The 17,075-nt window shown below is 43.1% G+C and overlaps 1 protein-coding gene across 4 annotated transcripts in view; it reads right to left on the minus strand.

Moving 5' to 3' along the window:
• The window catches only part of NF1 (neurofibromin 1), a 156,892-nt gene that overhangs the window by 130,517 nt on the left and 9,300 nt on the right, over positions 1-17,075 (minus strand). For all 4 annotated transcript variants that reach the window (XM_053367583.1, XM_053367584.1, XM_053367582.1 and 1 more), the window contains exons 3-11: positions 16,147-16,230; positions 13,620-13,810; positions 10,490-10,596; positions 7,142-7,209; positions 6,435-6,510; positions 5,003-5,160; positions 3,728-3,901; positions 2,410-2,532; positions 1,435-1,509 (exon numbers count right to left, since the gene is read on the minus strand). In XM_053367583.1, the coding sequence (XP_053223558.1) occupies positions 1,435-1,509; positions 2,410-2,532; positions 3,728-3,901; positions 5,003-5,160; positions 6,435-6,510; positions 7,142-7,209; positions 10,490-10,596; positions 13,620-13,810; positions 16,147-16,230 (1,056 nt within the window). The remainder of the gene's footprint in view (positions 1-1,434; positions 1,510-2,409; positions 2,533-3,727; positions 3,902-5,002; positions 5,161-6,434; positions 6,511-7,141; positions 7,210-10,489; positions 10,597-13,619; positions 13,811-16,146; positions 16,231-17,075) is intronic.

Here is a 17,075-nt window from a genome sequence, read left to right on the forward strand (position 1 = left end):
TGATCCTGCGAATCACATCCCTAAAGCATCCCTGACTCATGTTCAGCGATCCCTTGAAAGCCTCCAGGGAAGATCCCCATTTTCTTCTTTATGTTACTATTACATTTACATCCCACTTTTTCTCAAGGAAGCTCTAGGGGGTGTACACTTTTCTGCCCGTCTCCTTTTTATCCTCACAACCACCCGGTGAGGTAGGTTAGGCTGTGAAGTAATGACTGGCCCACAGTCACCCAGCAGGCTTTCATGGCTGAGCGGACAGCTGAATCTAAAGCTTTTGTCTGGCTCTCAGAACTCAGAAAAACAGAGGAGTGGGGAGCCAACGGCTGTTAATAACCATGAGCAAAAGTCTCCTGCAGAAGGGCGCTTCCAATTTCAGTAGGAAAGAAGCCCTGATCGGATTGGCAGCTTAAAGAAACACAGCTTTGGTAGCAATTGTCTCCAGTTGTTAAGTTTTTGTTTTCATGCTGTTTCTAGAAGTAGCTAATAGGAATCCTTGCCGTTCTCCTTCCCAGTGGGGATGAATCAGTGGTGCTGAGCAATGCAGCACCCTTCCAGGTGGTAATCCCATATATAACATCTGGAAGACATTCTTGCTGCTGTGGAGGGAGGCCTGGTAAAGGACAGTGGACATAATGCTAGCCAATTCTCAGCTACGGCTAAGGGACTGGGAACAAACCGCAGGAATTGCATGCAGCCTTCTCTAAGCCCTTCCCTCTCGGGCGAATTCTCCCCAAATCGCTTGACCGTCGTTTTGCCATTGCGTCTGCATGGATGTTAAAGATGGCTAATGAAAACCAGGAAGCCTTCTTTGAAGGAGTATTTGAAACTCTAATTCTGAAGCTAGCTTGAAATGTCAGGGTCTCACCTGGCTTGCCTTAACCGGTTTATATCCATGCAGACATAAATGTGAAATCAAGATAAAGAACATTGGAGGTGTGTGCACATCTGAAGGAAGTGTGCAATTTCAGGGCCAAATCCTGACCTTCCCATCCATGCTAAGTGTCTACTATTTATTTATATTATTATTTTTATATCCCACCTTCCTTCCAAGGAACTCACAGTGGCAGACACGATTCGCTCACCTCCCATTTTAACAACCCTGTGAGGCAAGTTAGTGAAAGGACAGTGGCTTTCCCAAGTTATTATATACAGTTTACAATTTTAAATGATACTACTTATCACGTACATTTGGCATCTACAGTTGCTGATGGAATGCCAACGTATCAATAGATGGGCATTAGAAATGGGATTCTGATGTCTAGAAAGCCTCTGCTGGTTTGGGGGATACTCCACCCTTGAAATGCAATTGCCCATGTAACTTCAAGAGGTAACCTCTCCACCTTCCCCCAGTCCCATTCTCCTTCTCCACTTCTAATCAAATCATTACCATTTCTGAACAAATTACCAAGTCTTTTTGATAACTCAATAACTTACATTTGTGATTATACGGTGGAGTGAATTTACCAGCACATAATGAAATGTTGATGGGGAATTCTGTGCCAGGCAAGTCTGCAAAAGAGGAAGGGAAACATTTATAAGGTTTCCTTCTGCAACAAACACGGAAGTCAAAGGGTTACAAAGCTCCATCGAAATGAGCAGGACTTGATAAAGGACAATTTTCTGCAGGAATGAAGTGAACACCTTTCCCCATGCAACCTATTTATTTAGTTAAAAGCATTCATTAAACTACTTAAGATTTTAAAAAATCTAAGCCATGTGAAAACAAAACATATAACTGAAACAAAAACCCAACCTAAATCCAACAAAGCAATACAAAAACCCATGAAAATGTATGGAAACAAACAGAAACAGAAATACGGAGGATTCAAACCTTACAGGTTAGGAAAAATCTGAACAAAAAGATACATCTTCACAGAACGCCTGAAGCAACTGGTGGCGGCTGCTTTGTATATAGCAGAGGGAATGGCATTCCACAGTACAGGAGCAACCAGCAGAAAATGCCGGCTTTGGAGTCACCACCCAATGATAGATACTCTGAAAGGCATGGGACTACTAGTAGAGTTTCCCCAGATGTTCTAAGTGATCTTATAGGTCTATACGGAGGCAGGCAGCCTTTCAGGTAGCCTGGTCTCACAGTGGTCCCATGTTGTTGGGTGTGTAAGGGAGGGGTTCTTGGTGGACTGGGTCCAAAGAAAATAAAAGATTACTAGGGCTTCTTCAGTCAATTCAAAACTTGAAAGTCACTAAAGAGCAGCAGGAAAGGTATCCTGAAAGCTAGCTACCTAAAAATAGATTTCTAGAAAACACTCAAACTGTAATTGCTGAGAAACAGAATTCTCTATTATTCATGACTCCCCAACCGCTGCTGACCCATCCATCCTTCATATCCAGCGGCTCAAAAATAGCCTCAGGCTAGAGAGCATGTGCCTGCAGAGCCACAAGCCTCACCTTGAAGTGCTGGTTATTGTGTGGGTTGATGCGGAAGCAAGACACTAAGCAGTCGATCATGAGGTCTATGTCCGCATTCTGGTTGCCTCTTGAGAACGGCTTGCTAGGATTGAAGAGCAGGTTCTGAAAAACCAACAAACATGTGCCGCAGTTATTTTGGTCGGCACGTGCCGTGGGGCTACTCTTCAGAGAATGAGAAGAGCAAAGTGGCCCATCTTTTCTAAAGGATTAAGCGGCTATTTGAGGAAGTATTTTTGTCCTCCAATAAGAACAGAAACAGAAAGCTTTTGGGAACTAGTGAACCTTTTATGAAAAAAGCATGCCTTGCAACGGAGGGAGGCGTACATTGGCCAAGGAAGTCAAGTCAATGGGTCTGCTCTTTGAAGCAGGCATCAACTGATGCCACTGAGTGGCTTGAGCCAGAAATAGGGAACTTGTGGCCCTCCAGATGTGGTGGGACTCCAACTCCCATTATCCCAACATCTGGAGGGCCCTGTCATAAGTCTCAGTTGTCACTGTTAAGCAAGCAAGAGGACAACCCCCTGCAAGATTTTTAAGGATTTCTATGCAGCTTTCTCCTTGGACCATCTGGTAAAAGACTCAGGTGGTCTCCCAGTGTTATTGGGTGGCATTCAACTAGGTTTCACTCGGAAGAGATCCTTTGAAACTATTCTATGTAACATGTTCACTAATTTCAATATGTTTATTGTGAGTAAAATTTAGTTGAATATCACCCGTTATCTCCCCTACACCGCCATACACATGGTGTCCAGCGAGAGAGATGTTTATGTAGCTGGAAGAGTTTGGTCAAGCCTGCTCTATGCTAAAGTGAGAGTTTCGGTCTATGGCCAACTCTCAGTCCCCCCCCCAACCAACTTTTGATTTTATCAGTAGGGCAGAATTCTTTGCCTAGATTTTATTTTACAAAAATCCTGTATATGCACAAAATAGCACACCCTGACCAATCAAACTGTAGCTCAATTCTGTCATCACATCAAGCAACAGTTTGTGCCAACTCTAATTTAGAACCCACACCAATGGTTTGAGTTTCTAGGTGTCCAATAAGTAAACTATGGCTCTGCTTCCATTTCTTCCCACAGCTTCAAGCTCACTTCCATTTCCAAGTGCAGCAGCCCTGGGAGGAGAAACAGTTTCTGTTAAATAGGAGTTGTGAATTCAGACCTCACACAAAGCCATGGCGAAGCTTCTCTTAACCACTCTTTGCAACGATGAGCCATGAAAGTTTCACTTAACAGTTCAAAATCCTAAGCTGAAATACACACACACACACACACACAGCACTACAAAATCTTTTTACCTTCAGATCTACCACCATGGATTGAACTAGAAGGAAAATGACAGAGTTGTCTTCCCAGCTGACGTAGGTCGATGCTTTGCACAACTTAACGCAAGCAATGGCAGCACTTTCTGTCAACTGTCTGCTTCCACTGTGGCCTGAAAGTGCCTTCCTGAGGTTGTCCAAAAATAGCTTCTGCAGGATTCAAAACACAAAATCGGTGAGAAAGAGAAAAGAACTTATAACTCCATCCTGAGATACCAGGGCTCAAATTCCAGATCAGACACTGATCTGCCTTGAGGACAGTACTGCAAGATTCGGTTTCTGCTTCTCTGTCTGGCTTCCTTCCACCTGGCCTCAGAGACCAGGGCCTTGGCTGACTCCTTCCTGCAAAAGCTGCTCCTTCTGCGGAAGGCACCTAGAACACTTTTCCTATGCTGGTTGCTAATGTGGATTTGCATAATACATTGTGAAATGATTGTTGCTTCTCTTGCACTTGCATGTTGATTTGCTTGCAGGTTTTGTCAGCCACTTTGGGTATTATGTGGGAAAGCAGCATATAAATGAATATGATGAGCAACCAGCAATAGTTTTTGTGTAGTCTGTGCTTTATCATATTAAGGCCATAGCCAATGCCTAGAACCATCTTTATATTATTTTTCCACAGTACTAGAAGGAATAATCCTTAATTATTTTTTTTAAGCACACACAAAACTGACGCCACTGTCTACAACCTAGTACTCACCGAGACAGTCAATCTGTCTCTGGACTTTACCCACTTCAGAAGGCTAAGAGGGCAGAATGCCCCTTCATGGAGAACGTTCCCTGCACACAGAAAGCTAGAAGGTCAGAGCAAAGGTTTCTCGCCTAGCATTCTCTCCCATGTGCTACTTTGCTATGCGCTAGGAAATTTTCTTCTTTGGGGGAGCTCTCCTTCCGTTAGGAAGAGACAGCAGCCCCAACACAGATTTTAAAGCATCTCATTAGATTTTAAAAACCGTGACTCAACTGGGGTCTCTCAGACACCAGTACTAGATCAGCAAAGTGGGATATTTTTCCTAGTTGCAGGAAAATTTAAAAAGGGAGAATAAAGAAGCAGAAGGCAGAAGTACTCAAGCTCTTAGATTCAAGGAAGAATCATATGCAAATTCTTTGCATGGAACGAGAGAGAAAGAGAAGTTCCAGTCCAGCCTCTTAATCAACATGCTTGCTTATTTATTTGTTTTTAAATCATCTATTTGCATATATGAAAGCCGGACTGGCACCAGCCAGAGATGGTATTGCAGCTCCCTTTACCTTGTTTATTTTGTTCTCCTCCACCCCATCCTTGTTAATGTTTTGGATGATTTCTGGACACAGGACGAGGAGGATTATTTGCAAGGGCCAAACAGCCGCCTTGCGTTTTGTGCTTTCGGCAAATCCATCCACCAAATCAAACAGCTTCTCTGCGCAATCTGCGACGGAGGGAGGAGGAGACAACACATGCAGTTACTTCCGGGTAGGTCGAGGTGCAAAAGCTGAAATACCTCCCACGTTTACCACAGGAATGGTATTTCATAGCACTGCGATAACACTGCTGTTGAAAGGGAAAACACCCCAAGTTGGAGGCAGTATGCTTCTCAGTACCAGTACAGTGGTACCTCGGGTTAAGTACTTAATTCGTTCCGGAGGTCCGTTCTTAACCTGAAACTGTTCTTAACCTGAAGCACCACTTTAGCTAATGGGGCCTCCTGCTGCTGCCGCTGTGCCGCCGGAACACGATTTCTGTTCTTATCCTGAAGCAAAGTTCTTAACCTGAAGCACTATTTATGGGTTAGCGGAGTCTGTAACCTGAAGCGTATGTAACCCGAGGTACCACTGTACAGTGGTACCTCAGGTTACAGACACTTCAGGTTACAGACTCCGCTAACCCGGAAGTAGTACCTTGGATTAAAAACTCCCTCAGGATGAGAACAAAAATTGTGCTCTGGTGGCGTGGCAACAGCAGGAGGCCCCATTAGCTAAAGTGGTACCTCAAGTTAAGAACGGTTTCAGGTTAAGAACAGACCTCCGGACGAATTAAATTCTTAACCAGAGGTACCAGTGTAGCTGGGAAATGCAAGTGGGGACAGGGTTGTGGCGCTCAGGTCCTGCTTGAAAGGTTTCCCACAGGCACCTGGTCACTGTGAGAAGAGGACGCTGGTCTAGGTGGGCCATTTGCCTGACCCAGGAGGCTCTTCTTATGCGCTTATTCATTGTCAAATGTAGGATTTCATTTCAGCAATGTTTTTAAAACAGAAACGAGTATTTGACCATGTTCTATCACGGGCAGGCTAGATATTTAACAACTCTCCTTGGTACAACTCTCCTTGGACATTTCATGCTTCAGATCACAAAAGCACACGTGAATGCTCTCCTCATAAGGAACTCCCCGAATATCAAGCTACATATCAAGAACACCTATTCCCTTTCATATATTAGCTTTCTGCATATACAGACATTTTCTGCTAAGGGAAGAACCCTAGGACCCAATGGGATTTTGCAGGAAATAAGTCGACCACTGAAGTTGGCCAGCAATATAGGCCTGCCCTCAACCTGCTGGAGTGGAAAGAGGAGGAGTGCAACTTCTCCTCCGTACTGAAGTGGGTGACCTCTGAAATCAGGCAACAGTTGAGGCAAATAGTGGTTAACTGGAGAGGCCGCACACCAGTTTATAAGGTATACAATCCAACTTCTGTTGATGCCTTACCCGCCAGATCTGTCTGCGGTGTCTGGTACAGCTTAGTAAACTCGTCCGGATAGTTTTCCACCCAGTTCCAAAATGCCTGTGGAATATAAAAGCACAGTTCAGGGAATTTATTTTGTTCAGGAGCAATGGTGATGAGTGACACAGTTGTCACCTTTCCAGTTTTATCTAGCAAAGCTCTCAGAGCCACTTCACTCGCTACAGACCACATGGTCTTGTGTGGCCCTACCTGGAGATGCTGGGGAGTGTTCCTGTATGCAAAGCAGATGCTCTGAAACTGAGCTGCGGACAAAATTCATGGGGAATATGGCTATCAATACCTACTAGCCACAATGGCTGTAGGCTAACTCCAAGATAAGAGACTCTATGCTTCTGAATACCAGTTGCTTAGGGAATAATACCAGGAGAAGACTATTGTGCACATGCCCTCCTTGTGGGCTTCCCTAAAGAGGTATTTGGATGGTTATTGCTGACAAAGAGGAAAACAGACTAGGAGAGTCCTTAGTGTGATCCAGCTGTGGGGATGCTCTTCTGAGAAACAAAAAGCGAAGGTTTTTCGATAGTTTTGCATGGCCTGATTTTGGCTCTCTCCTTCCAGCAGAAAGAGTACTGGGTATGCACTCCAGTGCCACAAAAACCCACAACAACCTATGAGCAGACACCTACACTCTTGCAGCTTCTGAAGACTTACAAGCCAGGAGGAAACTTGCCTTTTCAAGACTGTTGATAACCGCCAGTTGTGCTACTTTCTTGAGGGCTTTAAATTTAAAGGCCGTTTCTGTGAAAACAAGAAAAAAAAATCCACTCGTACAATGTGCAAGATGACAATAATGCTACGAAAACTGCCTGAGAATCACCTAAACAGCCACCCAAGTAGCAAATGCTGCATCATGGCCCATTATTTTTATACTTCCAATCAGGGTTCGGAATTAGCAGAGCACCGGGCACATTTTGCACCTAAAGATTCTCAATTTGCGAGCACCTCAAAAGGTCTAGGTGCAATATTTTGCACCTGGCTGACACTCAAGGACTACTGAAATGTATGTGCTTAGAAGCCTTGAAGTATATGTTATGAATAGACAATATGCTAAGATGTTTAAAAATAAAGTGGCGTGTTTTGAAAACTGAAGTATGGTACAAATATTTTTATTGTACGCACCAAGTTAAACATGTATTAACAATTTCTGTTAAAATGTGATATTAACAATGTGTATTGTGTATTAGTTCATGCTTATCAAAATAATAAATAAAAAGTGTTGCTGACCCCCTTCCCCCCCTCAAATGGCGACTAGACATTCTGTTTTGGCGCCCACAACCCAGGTTCCAGGAACTATTTGGCTCCTAGCTTTTGTATCCCAGTTTCTAACACTGCTTCGAATCAGTATCTTGAACTACTGAAAGAAATTACAGTACAGTGGTACCTTGGGTTACATACGCTTCAGGTTACATATGCTTCAGGTTACAGACTCCGCTAACCCATAGTACCTCAGGTTATGAACTTTGCTTCAGGGTGAGAACAGAAATCATGTTCTGGTGGTGCGGCGGCAGAGGGAGGCCCCATTATTTAAAGTGGTGCTTCAGGTTAAGAGCAGTTTCAGTTAAGAACGGACCTCTGGAATGAATTAAGTACGTAGCCAGAGGTACCACTGTACTTGACTATTCTTATGGAGACCATTGTGGTGGTGGGGTGAATGTTTGTACATTAAGATCTCCTGGATAGACTCCTTAACATCCCTCCAATATCTGAAATGTATTTGAGTGGGGTAGTGGGGGCGGGTTGTGGTGGTGCCTCAGTTATGGAACTGGTATTGTTGCGAGACCCTCTCTCCTCCTCCCACTTGTAATGATAGCCTTCCATCTCTATGTGAAGATCGTGGGTGTTTTGTTTGTTCGTTTGCAAACATGAGGTCCTTGAAATCAGCTAGTTTTTAATTTCCTTAAACATGGGTTTTATCCGTTGTTTTATTCCTCTGTGTTTGAGATTTATTTTATTGATATTTTAATTTGCTGCAAGCCACCTTGAGCACTAAAAATGAATAGGTGGGGTGGGGAAAAAAGTAATAAACTTTAATAACAAAAGCAGCAGCCAGGAAACTCCTGAACTGCACCTCAGCCGGGAGTAGACTTCTTTTTCATCTCAGTCCAAGAATCTCCCCAACTCCAGCCAGCTGTTAACAGGAGAGTAATACTACTAACATATCTATCAACTTTCAAAAGTAAAAATCAGGGCCAAACTGACTGAAAAAGTAAAAACTGAAATCATGAGGAGCCAGGAGGTAGCAAAAGAGAGAGAGAATGCAGATTTTACTGGAATCATGGCACTTGCCTTTGTGCCATATTCTTGATGCATCCTCAAAACCACTACCTACCCAGCACAGACAAATTTGCAGGTATCATAGTTACCTGCAAATTTTCTCCCTCATGTGCAAGCAGCAGCTATAGGGAGGCTAGCAAAGATTATTTGTAAACCGCTTTTAGGTTTCTGCAAACCACTTAGAGGTTTTCTTACAAATCAAGTGGCATATGAATTCTGTCAAATAAAAATAAAACAAACAAATAATAGAAAGCAATACAAAAATAGCATACAACAAACATCCCCACCCCCAGGTAATAGAAACTAAAAACTGTGTGACCTGAAGGAAGGCAGAAGCCAGGGTGACTAAAGCAAAGGTGATAGTACCAACAGCTGCTGAAACAGGCCTGAGAATATTTCGCACCATTTGTTTGTGTTAATATTTTAATTGTAAATTGCCTTGGTGCTTTGGCACAGCTCATATTTCAACAAACCACAAACAACATCTACACAATGCTTATGCACAGGCAATTATTAGTCAAGCTAGATCAGTGTTTCCCAAACTTGGCCCTCCAGCTGTTTTTTTTCATGCATATTTATTTTATTTATCTGTGTACCCACTTTTCAGAGCAAAAAGCCTTCAGAAAGCAATTTAAAAGAATAAATTGGAATAAATACAAGTTAAAACCAATTAAATATAGCAAGCAATACAAAAAACAACAACCCAACAGCTATATAAAACAGGAGTCCAATATGACAGTTAAAAGGCCTTCAGACTCAGGCTAGTCTTTAGCACATACCTAAAGTCTGTGAGTGAGGGGGCTGGCAAATCTCACTAGGTAGTGAGATACACAGTCAGGGAGCCACCCCTGAGAGGACCCTGTTTCTAGTATTTCTGATAATGGCAGGGCCAAGGCAAGACCTTAGATACTAATCTCAAGATAGATTCACATGAATGGGATGTTCCATATTGATGAACAAAATTACAACTACTTTACCATTGTTACATGTGGTGGTATTATTTATGCATATGGTGCATCTGCTGGTGCACCAACTGCAACCTTCTCTGGAAAGTTCAGACAGTAACCCATGCCCTTCTCACAGGCAAGCTAGGCTTGACTATTGAAATGTGGGGGTGGGGTTGGGGGACTGCCTTTAACATAACTCAGAAACTTTTAACTAGTTCAGAATGTAGCCACATGAATCCTGATGGGTGCTAGTATTTGCGTCATAGGACACCATTATTGTGCCACTTGCACTGGTTGCTGGTGTGCTTTCCATTTTTTTAAAAAAAAGATATTTATTGAAGTTTTACAAAAAGCAGAGAATTACAGAATAAAAAGAAAACAAGAGAAGAAAAAGAAGAAAAATACAAAAAATACAAAAATACATAGAAAAAAAGATACAAAATACATAAAAAATAAATAGAAAAAATTAAAAACAAATCAATTTTTTCATATCTTAATTCCCTGACCTCCTCACACCTCCCTTTTTTGTATTCCCGTTCACATGGTTAGTTCAGCAAATCCTTACCCTCTTTCATTTATCTTAACTCTGTATCTCAACACATTATATGGCCCTCCAGCTGTTTTTGGACTACAACGCCCATCATCCCTAGCTAACAGGACCAGTGGTCAGGGATGATGGGAACTGTAGTCCCAAAACAGCTGGAGGGCCAAGTTTGGCCATCACTGAGCTAGATCAATAGGAGGAACTGTAGCACCCTGTCCTTAAGGATATATACTTAGGAGCAAGACCCACTTACCTTGCAGTATACGCTTTAGTTTAGCACAGTCAACACTGATGTACTGTAAGAGTTCAATGTCATGAACATCAGCATTGTCTTCAGAGCACACAGTCAATTCCTGCAATCTGCAAAAAACAAGCAGCTTCTCAAAATGGATGGACTTTTGACATAATGAAGGGAGAGGGGACAATGTGAAATGATAATGCACTCAGATGTTTAGGACAACCAGAATTGGTCAAATGCACAAAGGCGACACAGCCATGCTTTGGATTTTAAAGATTCAGAACTTGCCAACACTTCCTTTTCATTCAATTTCCACACTGACCATTAATTTTATTTCCTTAGCTGTTTGATAAGGATTTATAGTTTACCTGAGAGCAGAGTTCTCAGAGCGGCCCACAAGAAATAAAACCATGTTAAAAGTACGGGGATTCCACAGAACTATTTTGATTTTTCCCCTTTTTGACATTGACATGGTCAGGTTAAGATGGTTATTCACCACGGATATTGCATGATGTGAGGAAGGTGCTGCCTACACACTTAAATCCAGATTCCTGTCGCCTCCCTTGCCCCCTTCTTAAGGTGCACAAATCACGCAAGATATGTCTCCACAGGTAGGGTTTACATCTAACATTAAACATGTGGGAGCACATACCCACTCCCCCTTGGCCATGCAAAAAAATCACCAGTGCATTAAGTGCCTGAAACAGGCTTTCATTTTATGAGGCCAGGGGACAAAAGCAGAATAGGCAAGTCTGTGCTAGTTAATCTCCAAATCATGTTATTAATTTACCAAATTGTGTTACTAATTTTTTTAATGCATGAGCCTGAGGGGCCACATGTCCATGTGCATTTGAAGTCCACCTCAATATGCTAGAGGACTTCACATAAGCATAGATCTGAGCTGAATGTGAAGTTATTCGCAGCTTCACAGCCCATTCTGTCAAAAAAACAAACCAACCCCATGGCGCCTCACAGCCCTCTTTTGCCTTGACCCTAATGAATTCAATTAGCCATGAAGTCTTAAGTGCATCTCACAGATTCTTCTCCCACCCACACCACACACTTGGTGATTCAGCACTTTGGCCCACATGCAACTAATATCTAAATCATGTGTTGAGCGCAAGCTGAGAAACTGCTTTGCTCGGCCTTAAATCTACAGATGTGTGTGTGCGACTTGATACGTAACTTCCAGCGCCAACCAGCAAGGGAGCTCTTCATTTCATCTATGTGGAGAAAGACTTAACTCTGGCATGACATGGGAATGTGCCAGGAATTCAAAAGCATGGGTCACAGGACCCACAACGCTAAGCCTGCACCACTGAACACCCCACCCCCCCACCCCCGGCAAAATAACCCATGGGGACAAGCAATGAATGGCCAAATGTTTAAATTAATTTCTGAGCAAGAACATCATTTGAAACGATTTCTCTCTTTCATGGTCCCCTCCCAGGTCCATGCAGCCAAGAACAGGAAATATGAGACCAAACAACACTCAGAAGTTAGTTCAAGGAGAGGTTTTTATTTAATTGTTTCTGACTATTCCCCATAAAGGAAATGCAGTGTCTCCCGTTCCGTATGGAACTACTCTCCATCAAGCCATTTCGCAAAAAAGAGAAAACCCACATCCTCCAGAGCTGGCTGCCAAGAACAACTCCTTGGAACAGAGGTTATGAAAAGGCCCTTAAAATTTAGTTGAGGTACCCTTTAACTGCAGGACTTTCTACCTGTTCACTAGAGACTGACGTTGCTCCTAAGCTCTCCACTTCTGGATCCAAAATTCACATAGGGGAACACAGGAAGCTGCCTTATACCTTAAATGATTTGCCCAATTAGACCAGCATTGTCTCCTCTGAGCGGCAGCAGTTCTTGAGGGTCTTGAGCAGGAAAATTATCTTATGTCAGGGCTTGAACCATGCTACCACAGAGCTCTAATTTGTCCCCCTATGAAACATTACATCACTTGGGAAGACAGGAGAACTAATACCAGTGTACTGGAAGAAGCAAAGATCACCAGTGTTGAAGCAATGGTTCTTCAACATCAACTTCGTTGGACTGGTCATGTAGTGCGGATGCCTGATGATCATCTTCCAAAGCAACTACTCTATTCCAAACTTAAAAATGGAAAGCGTAATGCTGGTGGTCAACAAAAGAGGTTTAAAGACCGTCTCAAGGCAATTTTTTTAAAATGTTGTATAAACACCAACAATTGGGAAACACTGGCCCGCAAGCGCTCCAGTTGGAGAACAGCCTTTACCAAAGGTGTCATGGGCTTTGAAGACACTCGTGCTCAAGATGCAAGGGAGAAACGTGCTAAGAGGAAGGCACGGTTGACAAATCCACACCGTGATCAACTCCCATCCGGAAACCAAAGTCCCCACTGTGGAAGGACGTGTGGATCCAGAATTGGCCTCCACAGTCACTTACGGACTCATTGTTAAAACTGTGTTTATGGAAGACAATCTTACTCGGCTATGAGTGATCGCGAAAGAAAGAAGACGACTAATGAAATATCCATCTTCAGCTTGTTTGGTTTCCAATTCTTTAGGTCTGACGTGATGCAAAGCCTTCTAAATGAATCAAAATTACAGTGGTACTTCTCGTTACAAACTTAATTCGTTCCGTAGGTCCGTTCTTAACCTGAAACTGTTCTTAACTAGAGGCGTGCTTTCGCTAATGGGGCCTCTTGCTGCCGCTGTGCTGCCGGCACACAATTTCCTTTCTCATCCTGGGGCAAAGTTCTAAACTTGAGGTAACTCTTCCAGGTTAGCGGAGTTTGTAACCTGAAGCGTTTGTAACCTGAGGCATTTGTAACTTGAGGTACCACTGTATTAACATACACCTGCGTTCAAAGAGATGACCCAACAGCCCACAAGCAGAAGGAAGGTGTAGAAATAGACTATACTAGGTCAGAAGAGACTTGACACTCAGAAGCTCAATCAACCACACTGATTTCTAACCTTCCTTGAGCTGTATTGATATTTATACATGATAGAGGCTGACTGGGGTCAGAAAATTTTGACAATATTTTAAATGGGGAGTGGCTGGGGAAACCCAGCCAGATGGGTAGGGTATAAATAATAAAATTATTATTTATTAAATGGGCCTTCTAGAACGATGGGGAAAGTAGCATCTTTCACTCACTCACCTGGTGGAGATGCGGCTGAAGACGGCGTTGAAATTGTTGCAGCTGAGAGAAAAGAGAACTCCAGAGGCAGAATTGCGAAGCTCTGCTGCGTGTTGATTCCCTTCGCGGTAGGTGTGGATAAAGTGACAGATCTCCGGCAACAACTGCTTGACCAGCATCGTCTCATCGAGCCTCATAGTGTCCTTTGGTTGCTAGGAGGACAGTTTGTAAGTGACTGCCTGCCTGAAGCGTTTTCACAGTTCTCTTCCCCCATTGTTAGTAACCCAGGAAATCTGCTCCACTCCCAAGCTATCACAGTATTTTGTAAACAAGATGTGTGTGTTTGCACTCATGAGACACATCTCGCCAGGCTGTGGGAAAACGCTGCACATGAACCAGCCACATCTGTCACGATAACTTACAGCAGGGTGTTATAATGACCCTTGAGGAACCCTTAATGTGGCTGGGGAAAAGGTCGCTGCTATCCTTTGGTTGTATCCCTGCAGAAGCAGCTCTCTATCCTTTTCCTTGGCCGCCTTTCTCCTCTTGAACCTGCCTGCGCCTCAAAATCTGCATCAGAAACCCTTTTCTGCCTATCAGCAATTAACGGGGGGGGGGGCAACCAGGAAAAGGGTCTTTTCAGTGGTAGCACCCCTATATCTTAGTTGAGATGCCAAGTTAAAGACTTTTAAAGTGATTTTAGCTCCATAGTTTAATGTTTTCTATCAATTTTAACTGTACTTTGTTATTGTTTAGTGGTTTTATTTTTTCCCCTGTCGTAAAACTATGCAATTTTAAATAGATGTCCTGCAGCTCCATCTTGCCCATCACACCTTGCTGCGAGCAAGGACCCTTCTTCAGATGGAGGCATAGGCAAGTGGCCCGAACGGTCCTTAACAAGTACCTCTGCAACAGTCATAGCCATTGACCCAGACAGCCTCTGCAGGCCAGCAGAGGCTATAGATCGGGGGGCAGTGGGAAGGAGGGCACACAAGACCGATCCACTACCTGAGGCAAAGGGATCACCTTGCCTAATGGGTGAGCCTTGCACACGGTCCAGAGAAGGGGAGTCGTGTGCTTGATTCAATGGTCTGCTGCTCAGAGAAGCATAGGAACACGCTGTGGGTCTCATGACTACATTTATAGATTGTCTGCAAGAATGTTTACACAGGTGTCAAATGACAAACCATGAACTATTCCGTCTGCAATGGCTTGGAAAGCGATCTTTTAAAACCAGGATGGGGAATCACAAGCAGCTTACAGATGATCTCATTACACTAAGCTTGGAACTGTGTGAAGGAAACCCTCAGGAATAAACAAAGACTCTTAGATTTCACCAGAGCCCAAGTTTGGCTTTACAGCTTTGCAGAAAGAGCTAAACCACTAACTGCATTCCCAAGGTTGCAAAAGAGGGAAAAAGCAGAGAGACTCCAGGAACAAAGTTAAGTGAAAATAGGATCACTTTTCTAGAAACCTCAGGACTGCATTCCCACTGGAAGTTTAGACAAAGTTAACTAATGTAAACTAGGAAGCACCTGCAAAAGTCATCTTTAGCAGCCAGAGAGTAAGCTCCATTATCTGTGTACAAAACTAAGCCAAATTGAAAGAAAACCACAGGAGATCTCAGGTGGACTTATGTTTAAAAAATTTAACTTTTAAAGTGAAAAAGTCTTATCTCTTTGCACTGGCTGAGCCACAAGTAAACATTTGTGTGTTTTTCTTTTTCGTATATCAAGCTGCATCAACACCTTTTTTTGATGCAATATTTAGAGCCAATGATACCAAAATCTTTAAGTTTGCTTTTCAAGTCCAACATTATTTTCCTTTCCAGAATTAGTCACATTAAAAAAAAAAAGCACATGCATACAGGAATTAGTTACAAGGAAAGTTGCATCCATTTCCTGATGCATTCAGCAAAAAGGCAAACAAATATCAGCAATCAGCTGCAGGACTTGGCTCTCTACCCTGCAAATTGCTGCCACGAAAATGCTATTAGCCCACTTGTCTACATTTTCTAGACAGTTGTTTGTAGCATTACAACAGTTTGAAACCATCCGTTTACAAAAAAATCCCTGATTGCCTGGAAGTCACTTCTATATTATTTTTATTAAAATTATTTGGTATGTAGATCAACACATAAAGAAATTGCTGTATTTTACACCCCATAGGGTGCACCGGCCCATAGGGCTCCCGCGGGCTCCCAAGGCTTGCGGATAGCTTCCTGAAGCCTGGAGAGCGAGAGGGGTCAGTGCGCACCGACCCCTCTCACTCTCCAGACTTCAGCGAAAAGCCTGCATTCGCCCCATAGGACGCACACACATTTTCCCTTCATTTTTGGAGGGGAAAAAGTGCGTCCTATAGGGCGAAAAATACGGTAAAACACACCATAGTTCAAGTGCATTTGGAGGCAACTTCTCAAGCATAACAGGGGAGTGACTTTCTACAAATCTGACATATTATCATCAAGAACATGACTTTTTCAGAAGACAGACATTTCACACATCTTCACAGTTAGATTGTCTATGTAGAATTTGCAAAGGCTACTCACCCCAGCAAGACATTTTTCCAGTGTATCCAATATAATCAGCTGAGAAAGATACAAATTCTTTTCAGCAGCTTCTCCAAATATTCTCTGGGGTGGGGGAGGTAGAACACAGGAAACCAATTAAGTTCTCATTACAAAAATGGATTTGCTTCCCATCATCCCACACAGTGGGTGGTATTCAGCTAAGTAGACCCACTGAAATTAACTTAGCCATGGCCATTGAATTCAGTGGGTCTACTCTGAGTAAAACTTAGCTGAATACCACCCAACAGGTTGCATTCAGTGTTAGTCCTACTCAGAGTAGACCCATTCAAATTAATGTGCATGACTAACGTAGGCCTATAAATTTCAGGAGGCCTACTCTGAGAATAAATTAGCTGGATATAATCCAATGCTTCCCAGATGAGCATCAGGAGACCAGTAAATTATTTTGTTTCTTGAGAACTTCAGCAAGATCTGGAGCCCTTGAGGTTAATTTATTCAATTGAGACATTGCTATACCACCCATCAACCAAGGTCGCTGGACAGTTGCAAACTTAGAATCAGAAAATACAACCGCAAAATTGACAAATAGTATTTGTATTCAGGCAGCGACCATTTTGTGTGTGTCCAATTGATGTGTGGCCACTGACGCGTGGGTGATTTTGGACCCAGAAGAGGGCAGAATGTGGGGGACAGGGTGCACATGCAGGGGCGAGGAACAGAACCCCCACCCAAAATGGTCACTACCTGTACTAGAATATAAAAAACCTGCACCAAGTCAGCAAATATAATTGACAAAAAAATCAGGAGAGATGTGGTTAGCAAAAAATATTGTAGGCGGGGGACAAGACAATCCTCCCTGGGGAGGACACTGCATAATCAGGATGCCAGGACCAGAAAGGCCTTATCCACTGTGCTACCACTTCCCCTCATTGCTTGGGGGGGGGGGA

The sequence above is a fragment of the Podarcis raffonei genome, chromosome 15, assembly GCF_027172205.1.
Source record: "Podarcis raffonei isolate rPodRaf1 chromosome 15, rPodRaf1.pri, whole genome shotgun sequence".
NCBI classification, from domain to species: Eukaryota; Metazoa; Chordata; class Lepidosauria; order Squamata; family Lacertidae; genus Podarcis; species Podarcis raffonei.